At 36.4% G+C, this 16,136-nt stretch overlaps 1 protein-coding gene across 1 annotated transcript; it reads left to right on the top strand.

Moving 5' to 3' along the window:
- The first annotated feature begins 1,350 nt into the window (after positions 1-1,350).
- Positions 1,351-13,230, top strand: napsa (napsin A aspartic peptidase). The gene is given in 9 exon segments (NM_200031.1): positions 1,351-1,542; positions 4,405-4,603; positions 4,685-4,808; positions 4,877-4,995; positions 6,530-6,729; positions 7,591-7,713; positions 9,107-9,251; positions 11,866-11,964; positions 12,128-13,230. Coding segments are annotated over 9 exon segments (1,239 nt in total). The 5' UTR covers positions 1,351-1,474; the 3' UTR covers positions 12,290-13,230.
- Positions 13,231-16,136: the final 2,906 nt, after the last annotated feature.

Below are 16,136 nucleotides of genomic sequence, written 5' to 3' on the forward strand. Positions count from 1 at the left end.
ACTTATGACCATGGGCGACGCCGTGCTGCAGTGGGTAGCCCCAACTGGGTCAATTGGCATTTTTGTGTGAAGTTTGCTTGTTCTTCCTGTGTTGGCATGGGTTTCCTCCAGGTGCTCCAGTTTCCCACACAAGTCCAAAGACATGCGCTATATATGAATTAAGTAGGCTATACTGTCCATAGTGTATGTGTGTGAATGAGAGTGTATGGGTGTTTCCCAGTGATGGGTTGCAGTTGGAAAGGCATCTGCTGTGTAAAACATATGCTGGATAAGTTAGCAGTTCATTCCGCTGTGGCGCCCCCAGATTAATAAAAGGACTAAGCCGAAAAGAAAATCTGAAAGAAAACAAACTTGACTGATATCTACCTTCTGCCCCTTTTCCAAGTGATCAACAAAAAGTCAAGTTATTATTTGTTGCTCTTACAACTGGGATCACTGACAAGACTTTTGTCAGGTAATGTATACTGGCTAATGGCTAATGATATAAATGATTATATGGAGATATATAATGGTTTTAAAGGGATAGTCCACCCAAAACTGGAAATTCTGTCATCATTTACTCACCCTTCACTTCCAAATCAGAGTTTGTTTCTTCTGTTGAACACAAAAGGTGATATTTATTAAAATGTTAAAAACCTGTTACAATTGACTTTCATAGTTTTTCCCCCAAACAGAATAAAAAAATTCATAAAAGTTTGGAACCACTTGGGGGAGAGTAGATAATAATGAATAGATTTTCATTTTTGGTTGAACAATTGCTCTAATGGAAACTGGTCTTTGCAGGCCTAAATGCAATTTAGTGTATTTTGTTGATGACACCAGTACATTCCATCAAAATGTACTAGTTTTAATGTTTAAATTCAAATGTTTTGTGATTCTAATAATAGGCTATGTGTAGTAGAAACTATTATAAGTTATGTGATGATTTTTTATTTAGCCTATTTATTTACACTTTTTATAGCAGAGTTTTTTGCAATACATTGTCAAAAATAGTCTATATTTTGTACGACTACCTATAAGAAAAACAAATCATTGGGTTTGATTACTCCACTTCCTCGATTGCGTTGTACCACATTTGCTTCCTCTGTTCCTCAGCTTTTTCTGACGAAAATGAGGAAGGCCATTTCTATTTTGACTACTCACAGTAAAACTGATCTTCTTGCTACTCACAGTAGAACTCGTTTATCATATCAACAGCTGCATTTAATTGAATTGATGTAACTCAACCAGTGATACCACATTTCAGCACATTCCATGAAGAAGCGGGTGTGTCAAACTGAACTTTGTTGATTTGCGCTTCAACCAAGTACAACGGAAATCCCCGAAGTTCCACGAAGCTCTCCGAAATACACTTGCGGATGTATGAGTTGCGCACAAGGGGTGGCGGTACGAGTAAAATTTCAGAATTGCAATAGCAAGTCATATAAGGATCAGAAAAGAAGTACAACTATTCGGTTCCTTTAAAGATCAGAAAATGAACGGCTTTCACCTATTCGCGTTTTTAATAGGGCTGTTAATTGCGGACAGCCAAGCAATAATCAGGTAAATGCAAGCATTTTCTTATTTGTTAGTGATCTAATTGTATTTGTATCTGTTCAACATGTGTTTCTACATACGCATTGTATGTATTTATGTAATTTTGCTTTAAATATCTCTTAATGTATTTGCAACATTCAGCTATATTTGAAATCAGCTATAGTTTTGCAATCAAATGAAATACATCTGATATATATCATCAGTTAAGACTATTTTCATACACATCATAATTACAGTGCTGCTTTTGGAGGTTGTGTGTAAAAAGCTTAAAACAGCAGCAGCATCAACTGGCGCTGAAGATCAGGAAGTTGAACTCACATGACCGAGTATGGCTACATTTCAGTAAACAGTTACATGTGTGATCTACTGTTCGCAAAGTCCAATTTGATAAGCCATATAATGTAAACAAACGTCGAAGCAACAAAACTTATTTTCATAAAGCGAGTTGAAATGTCAGGCTTACAGTTGTTTATAATGGCTGCGATCTAGTTTGACGCAGTGATGTTCAGCTCGTGATCAGATCTTTTAAGCGTAAGAGTTGATTTAATCGACCAATAAATTGGCATGTTTTCTTATATAATCGCCTCACATTGTTAAGGTACATGAAAACCTCTCACTAGTACAAAAACCTGAAAGTTTAAGTTGACTTCAAATCGACCAATAGCAATGCAATGCTTTGCTCATGCGTAGCTATTCATGGGCGGTGTTATCAATGCTTTTCTGAACGCACTGCCACCATATTAACTGTCATTAATCTTAACATACATTTATGTAAAAACAATCTGATCGATACTCATTAAAATATCCAAAAGGCTACATTTTGTGGCTGAAGGGAAATTCTATAAAACTGAAAATGAAAGTTAAAATATATTTTCTAAAATAACAAGGCATCTTGATACAATAAACGTTTGTTCCACTGAAATGTTTGTTTTTGTGTGTCTTCTGTATATCATGTTGAAAATGTCTCATCAGGGGTGTCCAAACTCGGTCCTGAAGGCCCGGTGTCCTGCAAAGTTTAGTTCCAACCTCAATCAGACACACCTGGGCTAGCTAATCAAGCTCTTAGTAGGCTTTCTAGAAACATAAACGCAGGTGTGTTGAGGCAAGATGGAGCTAAAACCTACAGGACAATCAATCTCCAGGACTGAGTTTGGACACCCCTGGTCTAAATGGAAAAAAATGTAAGCAGTCAGGATACATTAAAGCAAGGGTGACCAACCCTGCTCATGGAGATCTACCTTCCTGCAGATTTTAGTTGCAACTCATATCAAACACACCTGCCTGTAATTATCAACTGCTGTTCAGCTCCTAATCATTTGGTTCAGGTGTGTTTGATCAGGGTTGGAGCTGAAATCTGCAGGAAGGTAGATCTCCAGAAACAGGGTTGAGCACTGCTGCGCTAAAGCATGTCTCAAACTAAATTCCTGGAGGGCTGCAGCTTTGCACAGTTTTGCTCCAACCCTATCAAGTACAGCTGATCCAAATAATCAAGGTGTTCAAGAGTCATGAACACCTTCTTTAGTTGGATCAGGTGTGTTTGAATAGAATTGGAGCAAAACTGTGCAGAGCTGCCACTTTCCAGGAATCCAGTTTGTGACCTTTGCACTTAAGTGTATGTGGGGGTTGAGGGAAATTAAATCTGTATTAAACTTTTTTGCTTTTCTTTAACATCTTAAACTCACCATGGTAATAGCGCAGTGACAATATTTAATCAATAGCAATTATATATGAAAACACACTAAAATGTATAACACAATAGCAAAAATGCAGCATTACATGGATCATAATGATGTCATTTTTATTAATACATTTTTATAAACTATTAAAATGTAGTGTAATTATTTTTAGGGGGTTTTCACCTTTATTGTCTAGGGCAGTACAGTTGAGACAGAAAAGTGTGGGAAGCAGAGAAAGGGGAACAGAATCAGCAAAGACCTCAAGCTGGAAACTGAACTTGTCACCGCGAGCTAGGGCTGCACGATATTTGAAAAAAACTGACATACTTTTTTTCCTGCAATATTGAATAAAATTTCTGGAATAGCTCTTTTTGGAAAAATAACAATTTAGGAAATTTTGTACTGATTATGATGATTTTGTAGAGGAGTAAAAAATAAAATACTTATTCCCAGGACCGTTTATATCGAAGTTGATATTTAGCTGCACCGTATTAGTGTTTTGTAACAACTCATTTTTACGAGGCGAGTCATTAGCCCAATTCTCAACCCCCAACTTGGAGGGCATACACATACACTACGGACAATTTAGCTTACCCAATTCACCTATACCGCATGTCTTTGGACTTGTGGTGGATACCCAGAGGAAACCCAAACCAACACGGGAATTACATGCAAACTTCACACAGAAATGCCTATTGACCCAGTCAGGGCTCAAACCAGCGACCTTCTTACTGTGAGGCGACAGTGCTAACCACTAAGCCACTGTGCCGCCCCTGTAAATTAAAATACATTAAATGAATCACACGTCTTAATAAATACAGTATAGCAAAAGTGCAAGTGAAATAGATTGGTTTCTGGGAGTCTAGCAATATTAGGGTAAACTAATTAATTAACATTATATAGACTTTTTTGTATATTTACATAATTACAATTAATCTTTTTTTATAGTTACAATCAGTATAATTAATTTGCCTGAATGTTTTACCTGGCTTGAAGTGTTCCTAAAAAACACTTGCAAATGACCAACATTTCAATAACTTTATTATTAAACTTTGCAATACTCCACAAATCATCAGCCTAGATTTGGTTATTTAATAAATGTGTATTTTTAGAGCATTGGTGTCATTTATTTAATAGCCACAATTTTATATGTGCAATAAACTACTCTACTGAACTAAATCTCTGCCTCTAGAATTCCTCTGCACAAGATGCGTACTGTGCGCCGCATGTTGGCAGACAATGGCAAGACTATCGATGAGATCAAATCTCTGGCTAAAATGAAGGCGAAATATTCTGATGGCACATTTACCAATCAAGGCTCCGTCACAATACCAGCACCAACAACAACACAACTCCCACCACCTGTGGAGAAACTCACCAACTTCATGGATGTGAGTGGATCTGCTATCATACCCTTTGGGGCTTTGGTTCTTGCATATGCAGTATAGTGAGTGTTCTTTCCTCCTCTTCAGGCCCAGTATTATGGCATGATCAGTATTGGTACGCCTCCTCAGGACTTCAGTGTGCTGTTTGACACCGGATCATCAAACCTCTGGGTTCCATCTATCCATTGCGCCTTCCTGGACATAGCATGCTGTAAGTGATGTTCTTGTATGAATCTATGTGTTTTGCTTTTGTTAACCTTGTTTACATTATGTTCTCAGGGTTGCACCGTCGCTATAACTCTAAGAAGTCAAGCACGTACGTTCAGAATGGCACTGAGTTCTCCATTCAGTATGGCAGAGGGAGTCTCTCTGGCTTCATCAGTCAGGATACAGTCAATGTGAGTCAACTGCTTTGACAAAAAAAAGTCAATTTATTTAGGTTTAATAATTTGAGTGCTTTAACAGCTAGAATAAGCGATAAGCGAAATGAAGTTTTCTCAATTGAAAATAACTCTCTATTAGAGTAATTCTGCAGTTTCTGATTTTACCTTCTTATTATGACTCAGTCCAGTTATGACATCATCAAACTATTGATATATTCTAAACTAATTTTTTAATATTGTTTAATTTAAGATTGTCATGCCTTCCTTAGAAAAACGACACAAACAACTTATTATTAACCAAAATTTCATTATACTGTTATATAGAAACTCACTAAAGTTTGACAAGTATTGCAGCTGTTGGACAGCATAATGTACTTTTGAGCCTTTTTTAGTCGAAAATGTAGTTGTATAGATTGCAACTATGCAGTTTAGTTATAAGGATAGTGCCAATTTTAAAATGTTTATCATTTCGAAGATTCATCGATTTAACAGCCAGTTTACATTGTGCCACAAGATGGCGACAGAGACCGCATAAGTCCTTAGGGAGAAAAACTCTAAATTTCAAATCCCTGCTGATCAAATCATTATAAGACATTCTAAGTTGATCTCTCTCATTCTGTATTTATGCTATAATAATTTGGTAGTGTTTGCTTGGCTTTGGCTTTTTCAGGGTTAATTATTGTGATCTCCCGATTGCAACAGAGAAATACTGGGAGTTCTCTGTAGACTGATGGCATTTCATGCCGTTCAGCCTTATAATCTTCAAATGTCAGCATAATCACCTGTTTCATCATCATTTTAGACATTACGCTAGAGAATCATTCAAACACTAGCTCTAAAGTGACATCTGTAAAGTAGCAATAGTTTCTGCTGTTTTAACGTCAGCTGCGGATGTGAATGAATTGCAGAAGAAAGTAGTTCCTCATACAAAAGGGTTTTTAGACTATGCATGTTTTATTTTCTCATCTATACACACGATTATGCTGTCAAACAGTTGTATAAACGCAATATCACACAAGAAGCAGTGTGATGTGGCTGTATATCAATACTTGTGACCTATTAAAGCACTTAGTCTGCAGCCTCGAGCCAACACACGCCGAGCCTCACACCAGTGCCGATATACAGACATATCGCACTGCTACTATCGCACTGCGATATTGCTTATATATGCAACACAGACCAAAAACATCTAAACAAACCAAAAAGAGAATATGATGTCACAAGATGCAACCATAAAAACGGGCAAATGCTCTAGCATACCTGTTGTATTTCTCATCATCGTCATTGCAGTGTCCATTACAGCTTTATACATTTAATAAACTAAAATTGAATGCAAAATATTAAATAAGATTTGAATATAAAATGACTTTCTATGTCTTCATTTAGCAAATGCTTTAATCCAATGTGACTTGCACGAAACACAAGGGACACAAGGGAAGTGTATGTAATGTATAATTTGAGCCATTTGTAGAATAGGGAGGGATTAATTACGTTCAACTTGGCATCCAAAAAGTCAGTCATTTGTGTGTGTGTGTGTTTGTGTGTGTAGTTGGCAGGGCTGAATGTGACAGGCCAGCAGTTTGCAGAGGCGGTAAAACAGCCTGGGATTGTGTTCGCGGTGGCACGCTTTGATGGAGTCCTGGGCATGGCGTACCCCGCCATTTCTGTAGATAGGGTCACGCCTGTGTTTGACACAGCCATGGCTGCCAAAATCTTGCCCCAGAATATCTTCTCTTTCTATATCAACCGGTAAGGCTTTATTACCCTCTCAGTTCACTACACTCCATTGACTGTTTATTCAGATTGTTTAATAGCCAAACGGTCTACATTTAATATTGACATGAGGCAGTTCAGAAAGGAATTGTGAAACCACATTCTCTAAGGTTCCTCTAATCTCTTCTCCAATTCAGTTCTATATTTTTGAGGAATCTGGCTGATAGTGTGACCTTAAGCAAGAACAAATGATTTTTATTCTTGTGTTAAACTGTAACGCATGACTCTCATAACTGCTTGCATAGCACTGCCACCCCCATCCTGCTCTCCAAAAAAAAAAAAGTTACGGCCAATCTATCACACTAGAGTTGATTGTTCTCTCTGTATAACAAGCTTCTTTTACTAACTGAATCATTTGTGACTCAAATGTGTGTATGTGAGTTACTTTCCCCTTCCCCTTCCCATGTTTTAAAGAGTCTTAATGTTTTAATGTTTTTTCGTTCACCCAAAAATCATTTACTCTCCCTTGTTTTATTTTAAATCTTTATGACTTTCTTTCTTCTGTTGAACACAAATATTTTGATCCTTTAACTTCCATAGTAGGAAAAAAAATACTATTGAAGTCAATGGATTCCATCATCCAGCATTTTTCTAAATATTTTCTGTGTTCAACAGAAGAAAGAAACCTAGTTAGGTTTAATGAGTGAGGGGTTAGTGAATGATGAGAGAATTCAAAATTTTATTATTATTATAACCTTTATCTTAACAGGAAAGACACATTGAGATTAAAATATAGTATAGTATATATTTTTTGGGGAACTATGCCTTTAAATATTGAGTTTACTTACACTGTGTGGTGTCAACATGCTGGATATCATGAATGGATGTGTTGGACAGGGACCCGGCCGGTGATGTTGGAGGCGAGCTGATGCTGGGAGGTTTTGACCAGCAGTATTTCAACGGCGATCTGCATTATGTCAACGTCACGCGAAAAGCCTACTGGCAGATAAAAATGGATGAGTATGTTACCATAACCATTACATTACTATACAAGATGTTTCAGATGTGGCTTTTTGGCGCTGTTTACACCTGATATTAAGATGCGCTTTTGTTAATCTGACGGCAAGTTGATGACACTAAACACAGGTTTTCAATTTTCAACTTTCCAGAACCAACTTGTTCCAAACCAGTCTCAGTTTCTTTCTTCTTTAAACACAAAGGAAGGTTTTCTGAAGAAAGGGGAAAAAAACACAGTATTTTCTGTTCCTATTATGGATGTCAATGGCTGCTTTTCCCCCAGAATTCTTCAGAATATCTTGTTTTGTGTTCACCAGAAAAAAGAAAGTAAAAAAAACACTTCAATCTGAGTAAATAATGAGAATAAATTTTTTGATTGGACTATCCCTTTAAACAACATATGTGGTGTAAAGGCTCATTTGGTAGAATGCTTTTTTGAAAAGCCACAAAGTTGACCAACTCTGTGTCTGCTGATCTAACATGTGATTGTTAGGGGACAAGAAAGCCCTGCAAAACAAGGTATTCATACTTCACCGCACTGTTTAAAAAAAGGAGGAAGAGGGAACGAAATACGAACACAAGTGGTCACAAGAGACTCATTTTAATAGCACGTGGATACTGGGCCTTTAATGTTTGGTTATTTTGGGCATAGTCTTTAGGTAAATCCTGTTACGTCCCTGATGTGAATTGTCTAGGAGAGAGAGTAACAGTAATTAGGCTCACATATAAGTGACCTAATATGTGACCCTGGATGACTTATGTTGCATACGATTTGGCTATGCGCTTGGTAAGTGTGACGTCACGCGAAGGGGCTTTCGGGTCAAAGCGCTCTATGAAACTGAATAGGGAGACTCATCAATTGCTAATAGTAAATGTTTACAAAGCGACGTAATACTTTCGAAAATCTCGATCGCAATTTATCCATACCTAATATCCGACGCCCAGAAAGGGATGTTTTATAAATTGTTAAAATTTTGGTATTTGTGATGCAGCAAGTCCAGAGACCGATGTGTACACTATGTTTTGATATAAACTTCACTTTAATGTGTGATTGGCCATAAACAAATATTTTCTCAATTCAAATGAAAAGCGGCTTGGACCCGGAAACAGATCCATACGTCACCGATACGTCAAGACTTAACAAGTGGATTATGAAAACTATATACATTTTTCTATTATGCGAATAATCATTGGGATATTAAGTAAAGCATTTTTTTGAATCCTCAGATTTCAGATATGGAAATAGATCTATTTCAGCCAAATAATGTTCTCATTTAACAATGTATACATTAATGGAAAGCTTATTTTATTCAGTTTGAGATGAGAACTAAATTTTGACACTTATTACAGTTGTTTTGGTCCAGGGTCATATATATTAGTCATTTCTTTTCTACAGAGTCCAGGTTGGTTCCACTCTTACCCTTTGCAAAAGTGGATGCCAGGCTATTGTTGATACTGGAACATCAATGATCACGGGGCCCGTTCAGGAGGTGCGGGCACTGCAGAAAGCCATCGGAGCCATTCCACTGCTCATGGGGGAGGTGAGGAGCTGTTCAGCCTAAACATCTTCACAAACACATTATTTATTATATACAGCAATGTTTCCCAGCCTTCTTCCTAATCAAACACACCCGAATCAACTCATCAGAACATTCAAAGAGATCCCAAAACCTGAAATGAATGAGTCGCATATGAGAGACATACAAAATATGTACTGTTGCAGTGCCTCCAGAAGCAGGGTTGGGAAACACTGATCTATAGTACTATTGGATGAAACGTTTAGGGTCATTAAGATTTGTTTTTGAAAAAAAAAAACTTTTAAGCAAGGATGCCTTAAGTTGATTAGAATTGTAAGCAAAGACTTAAATGGCTCAAATGAATGCAGATTTAACAATGAGCAGCAACCATTTTCAGCATTGATGATAATAATAATAATAAATGCTGTTTGAGCTGCAAATTCACAGAGCTGAATGATTTTGAAGGATCATGTGACACTGAAAAATCATTCAAGTATCACATGAATACAGATTTAGTTATTATCTTCAGATGGAAAACAGTTATTGTATACTGTAAGTGGATTTGTACAGTATTTTGGTCAAAATTTGACACATGGAAAAATAACATGTATGAAATACAACCTAAAATTTCTAACAGATTTTTGTAATATATTTTAAGTTTAGATTTGATCAAGGGATTTTTACCAGATGTCGTATTGGACATACAAGATTAACCCAAGGTTCTTTGTGTGTCCTTGACACAAAACTCCTATTACTGTAAAGTACATTCTATTGAACTGTCCAGCTTTTAATGATTGCAGAAGGAATTTCTGATGATGAACTGAGGCCCAATCCCAATTCTACCCCTTAGCACTTCCGCTTACCCCAACCCTCATTTTGCGTGTTCCTGTGAAGGGGTAGGGGTGTCCCAATTCTCTTTAGCTTGAAGGCGTAGGGCTAAAGGCAAGGGGTAAGAAAATTGTCCAGAATACACCAGCCACAGCTGCACCCGGAAGTAAGGAGATCCACAAATGAGTAATTTTTTTGTAATTATTATGAACTTTTACAACAAACAAGCACATTTTAATATATTCATAAACGCGTTCGTGTTTTACCGTCATGCTTTAAAAAAAAAAAAATGCTTAAATAAAAACTGCTAAATTTCGCGATCTATAACCCCTAATCATAACTCCTGTATAACATTCTGACACTTGATGACGCTGGAATACCCTGTCAGAGAAGTCTAGTGCTGGGAATGAGCTTTTACAGTGTCTGCTATAATGTTAATGTTGTTTTGGTGTGTTTACATAGATGAATATGGCCACTGTTTAAATGCACAGAACATTATTACGATCTTATTGCCACATTAGAGCGGTATGATAACATAATAGATACCTTCAGTGATTTCCTGAAGATAAAAAACAAAAAATAGCACTACTGAAATAACTACAGCAGTCGTCATCATCTGATCTCATATGAAGCATGAGATCGCGATGACATACAGTATGATGACGTGTGCAAGTGCTGTAGTGGTGTCCCAAGGGGTAAATTTTAAAGCCCTTCCCCTTCACCCTAGGTTTTAAGGGCCAAGGGGATGGGGAAGGGTTAGGGGTACAAAATAGAACTGGGATTGGGCCTTACTCAAGGTGATATTCAGCAAATTTTAGTATTTTTATTTCCATGTATTCATTTGTGGGTTTTTTTTATTGTATATTTATTAGCGAAATGTTTTTTGCCATAAAAAAAACAGCTGACATGGAATTAAATAAAAATATAGGATATGATGTTAATCAATCTATAAGCAAGGCTTCTTTCAAAGGGAAAAGAAAAACTAATGTGTTTAGATTAATGTAGAATATTTATATCACAACAAATATTCATAATTATATAATCATTTAATAAAATAAATACTTTTGCCATTTAAAAGAATACAATTTTAACAAGATTACTTTAAAGATGTTTATTACTGGAACCAGAGTTTGTAGTTATTGGTGTGCAAAAGCTGAAACCCTTTTTTTTTAAATAGAAATTAAAATGTTTAATAGTATTACTTCTTTAGTTATTATAAATTGAAATATTTCTTTTAGCTTACTCCAGTGCTGCATTAGTAGACATAAGGTCTTTTAAAATCTAAAACGTACCCAAAATGTTTTTGTAAATAATATTTAATTAAAATGGGGTGATGCAGTAGGTAGTGCTTTCCCTTCACAGCAAGAAGGTTGCTGGTTCGAGCCTCGGCTAGGTCAGTTGGCATTTCTGTGTGGAGTTTGCATGTTTTCTCCGCGTTTGCGTGGGATTCCTCTGGGTGCTCCGGTTTCCCCCACAAGTCCAAAGACATGCGCTATAGGTGATTGGTAAAGCTAAAATAGTGTATGTGTGTGAATGAGTGTGTATGGACACTGCGTAAAAACATGCTGGATAAGTTGGTGGTTCATTCAGCTGTGGCGACCCCAGATAAGTAAAGGGACTAAGCTGAAAAGAAAATGAATGAAAATGTTTAACGTAAAGTTTATTTCATTCTTCCTCATAAATGTAATCTCTTCATTTGTTGGTCATTTTAATCATGTTGACTCTCTTTAACTGCCGTATTTTCATATCATGCAGTGATGATATAGCTGTAATCTACAGTACATATTTAACTCTGTTCTCTCTTTTGTAGTACTGGATCGACTGTAAGAAGATTCCTACACTTCCAGTTGTTTCCTTTAGCCTTGGAGGAAAGATGTTCAACTTAACTGGACAGGAGTATGTCATGAAGGTTCGTCATTTCCTTTTAGGATTTCCAAATAAATCTAGAACCTCATTAATTGTCTCTAAAACCTATGACAATCATAAACATTTTCTGTTTGTTTGGAAAGTAAACAAACATAATAATGATATATTTAAATCAGCATATGGACCTGATTTACGTCTTCTTTCAGGTGAGTCACATGGGTATGAATGTTTGTCTGTCGGGCTTCATGGCGATGGATATCCCTCCTCCTGCTGGGCCGCTGTGGATTCTGGGAGACGTGTTCATCGGCCGCTACTACACTGTGTTCGACAGGGATCAGGACCGTGTAGGCTTCGCTCCAGCTAAATGAAAAGAGTCAATCACATTATAGTGCCTAAATAATCATTAGGAATAAAAAAATACGAGAATTCTGTCATTTATTGTTTCGATTCCCTAAGACTTTTAATTTCCTTCAGAACAAAAATGAAAAAAATGAAACTGAAGTTGTGTTTGCCAAAAACCATCCAAGCTTCAGAATATTCTTGAAGAGATCAATAAGCAAATCCAAATGGATTAAGTGATTTAATTGAGGTATTCTAGAGAGATGTAACAGACTGAATACCTGGTTAAAGTTAACAGCGTTATAACTGGGTGAGTATTCGTTTCAGATGACATTGCTAATACAAGTAGATGTTCTTTCATTAATGTTCTAAATGATCAGAAGATAATTTTGCTCAAATTTGTTTACCCAATTTTAATAAAAATTTCTTAATTTGTGTTTTAAAGATAAACAAACGTCTTAAAGAGTGAGAAACAATGAGAAATGATTTATTTTGGAGCGAAGTAACCCTTTAAGTTTGAAATCCACATCTTTAACATGAGGAAATGAACAAATACCTGATATGAGAGAAACATTTATCCACGTCTGAAATTCAAAGCAGAGGAAATGAGAATCTTGTTTAGCTGAGGGCTCTCTGTGATTCCCTTTAAAACCTGCTTTTATTTTGCACTGTTTACATAGTCAAATCTATGCAGTTTTATTTTATACATATGCTATTCATTATTTTGTAGGATTAAGGTTCTGGTAGATCAATTGTTGTGGTACTTTTGGTTTTCTTTGGACAGCCGACTTTTATATTTGTCTGTAAACCACTTGGATGAAATTGACATTATAGTATTATAGTGTATTATATTGAGTTGATTGTATTAATAAGAATGGTATTTCTGTTAAAGCTGAGCTTCTTAATAACTGTATAGGAACTGTAGCCAAATATCTGCCAAACCTAAAATTAAAGATTTTTTTAGTTTGTTGTTGATTGTTTGGTTTGTGTTGTACTTTAGTATAAGTGCAGTATTTAAGTTTGACACCCTGTGGTTGAACTAGGTATTGCATTCCTGTATCAAAACACATCCAAGCACAGGTTGCCAGATTGACGACACCCTTGACAATCGAGCCTAAAGGCTGATTTCAGGCTGATTTAGGAGTGTTCTAAATCAGCGGTTCCCAACAGGGGGGTGCCACAAGGGGGCCTCAGCGAGCTCTATTTGGGGTTGCGTCATATTTTAACATTGTTTTAGCAGTGGAAATTAGAAGAATGATCATGTTTTATCCCCTTTCTGACCAAAAAATTGACAAATTTGTAATTAGTCTTCCACGTAGAGTCTCACTGATTCACCTTCAGCAGCTAATAGTAATGACCCAAGTATACTGGACCCAGGTGAGGAAGTTCCAAACATTTCAGGTCACATCGCTAACATTACTGGAAACATGAAATACCAAGATAGTTACCTGAACTATGGTTTTATTCCATTTTCTTGAAGCAAAGAGTCCCTGACCCAGCCACAGTGCATTATAACGAATGCATGAGGCTCTCGAATTAATAAAATATTTACAGCATACCAACCAACAGAACAAAATGGAAGATGGGTCTGAACGGAAGACTAAGAATACGGGAGACTCCCAGACGACTCATCCCCAATTCCGCAAGGTGTAACCGATACAAATGGCCTACTGATGTTTTGCTTTTGTATTTTACATTAGGCTATTTGTGCATAAACATATGTAAATATAGTAATTAACATCGCGTTTTGTTTGAAAACAATCTTATTTTTGTTATACCCACTGCAGACTTACATGAGCGATAATATCATTAAATGTGGAGGGGGCCTTACAATATTTTCAGGCGGAAAAGGGGGTCTCAGGAAAAAAAAGGTTGACAAACACTGTTCTAAATAAAACCAACGGCACGCAATAAAAGAAATATTTTCCATATTTAAAGGAGTTTTTGTTCTAACCAACACCTGAAATTGACATTAGAAACGGCTTCTTGCAGCTGATCAACAGAAAACTGACAATGATCACCTCAGGTACACCTCATGTGCTTTATTCAGTGTTAAATGCTAATAATGCGAGTTTGAATGCCATTTTACAGGACGTTTATTGCCATATTACTGAAAGCAGCAGCAGATAGTTCACCTCAGATGTTGAAAATATTGGTTTTCCAACAGGGCAACCCGGGGTGCTGGAATATAATTGGCTAAAGTGGCAGCGGGTGGGTTAAAACAACCAAAACAAAGACAGATGTTTCAACGTTACTCACATTTTCAAAACAAAATATCTGACTTGAGGATTGTTTTTCAGATAAACAAGAATGTTCGCTTGGCATGTTTCTAAAATATCTGCAAACTTATTATGGTATTTTTATGCTTTAAAAAAGTCAAAAACTGACATACAGAACCTTTAAGAAATTTATTGTGCTCTAAATTTACAAGGAAATTTCCAGAAATTGAATCCTGTATCCTTGTTTTGTTCCTAAAAGAAAGTCCATAACTTTATTTTATGTACATAAAATAAAAACAATGAAACATAAAACTCAAGACCTCCACAGACTTCCTAGGTTGTCTATGAATGCTTAATCTTTATGTGAGAGATGCTGCTTCTAATAACAAAGGTTTCGGAATTCTACAAACCGCCCCGTTTATGAGAGCCCAGTTTATTAAATCCGTCAACTTCGTTCTTTAGTAACATAAAGCAAGCGTCCATCACATGACATCTAAAATTAGACATTTCATTTAACAAACAGGATGTGCCACCATATTAAATCAATCTGAACTGCGACAAATGTTGAATTACCTCTGGCTGAACTTCTGTCATGCCACTGATGTTAATTTGGTTCGCCTCCAACACTGATTTTATTTTAAAGACATAAAAAAAACAAGTGAATAAGATGCAGATACACTAATTAGAGTTTTTAACTTGTATGCTCTCACCAAGGATTTGTCTAACTGACAAAATATATTCCTGGTAATCCAAAGCAACATTCAGTCTTCAATGCCACAAGATCCTGCAGAAATCATTTGAATATGGTGATCTGCTGCTTAAAGTTCCTGTGAAATGAAAACAAAGCTTTTCAGATGTTAGTATCAGTATTTTAGAAGACAAATGTCCAAAGTTTGTCACTTCTGCCTCAATGACTCAATGATGTTTTTGATATCACCTCATACTTCAGTTTCTCATCAAATATTCTGAACAACCAATTGCTCTATAGTGTCTGACAAGGTCAGAAAGTATGGTTTACTGCTGAACTCATTGTATCTTAATAAAACAGCACAGAAATAGAATAACAACACTTCAATCTCCTCCTGAAGCTCTGACGGTCTGCTTTGAGGAGCTGTCAATCACCACTGTCAATCACGATGACCCATCCCGTTTTTATAGCTTTAAAATACTGGTTAAAAACATACTCTTTACAAAAATGAAGATCTGCACCTATATCAGTGTGATAACCAATGCCTCTATTGACCAAAACCAAATTTCGGGAAATTGTATTGCAAGTGTGATATATTTTTATTTGGGCTTAACTCTCATTCATTAACACTGAGGAAAAGGGTTTATGACTTGTACTGCAGCCAGCCCCTAGGGGGCGATCTAACGGCCGGGAGCGTCACTCAAAAGCAGCCGTGATTCATCTCGAATGCACCTATTTGCTTTTCATTTGATGCACATGAACTGAACTATCAAAGCACTTCGCCAGACATTTAAGAAGCTTCTATCATTTTGATTTATTTTATCCAGGATTCATATAAAAGCAAATCTTTTAACTCATAAAGATCTTCACTGTTTTTAATTACATGCATTCATGTTGAACTAAAGTATAACAAGTGGTGTAAGTCAACGATTAGGCTTTTTTATACTTGCACAAGTAACACACATCAAA

Source organism: Danio rerio, chromosome 3, assembly GCF_049306965.1.
Source record: "Danio rerio strain Tuebingen ecotype United States chromosome 3, GRCz12tu, whole genome shotgun sequence".
Classification (NCBI taxonomy): domain Eukaryota; kingdom Metazoa; phylum Chordata; class Actinopteri; order Cypriniformes; family Danionidae; genus Danio; species Danio rerio.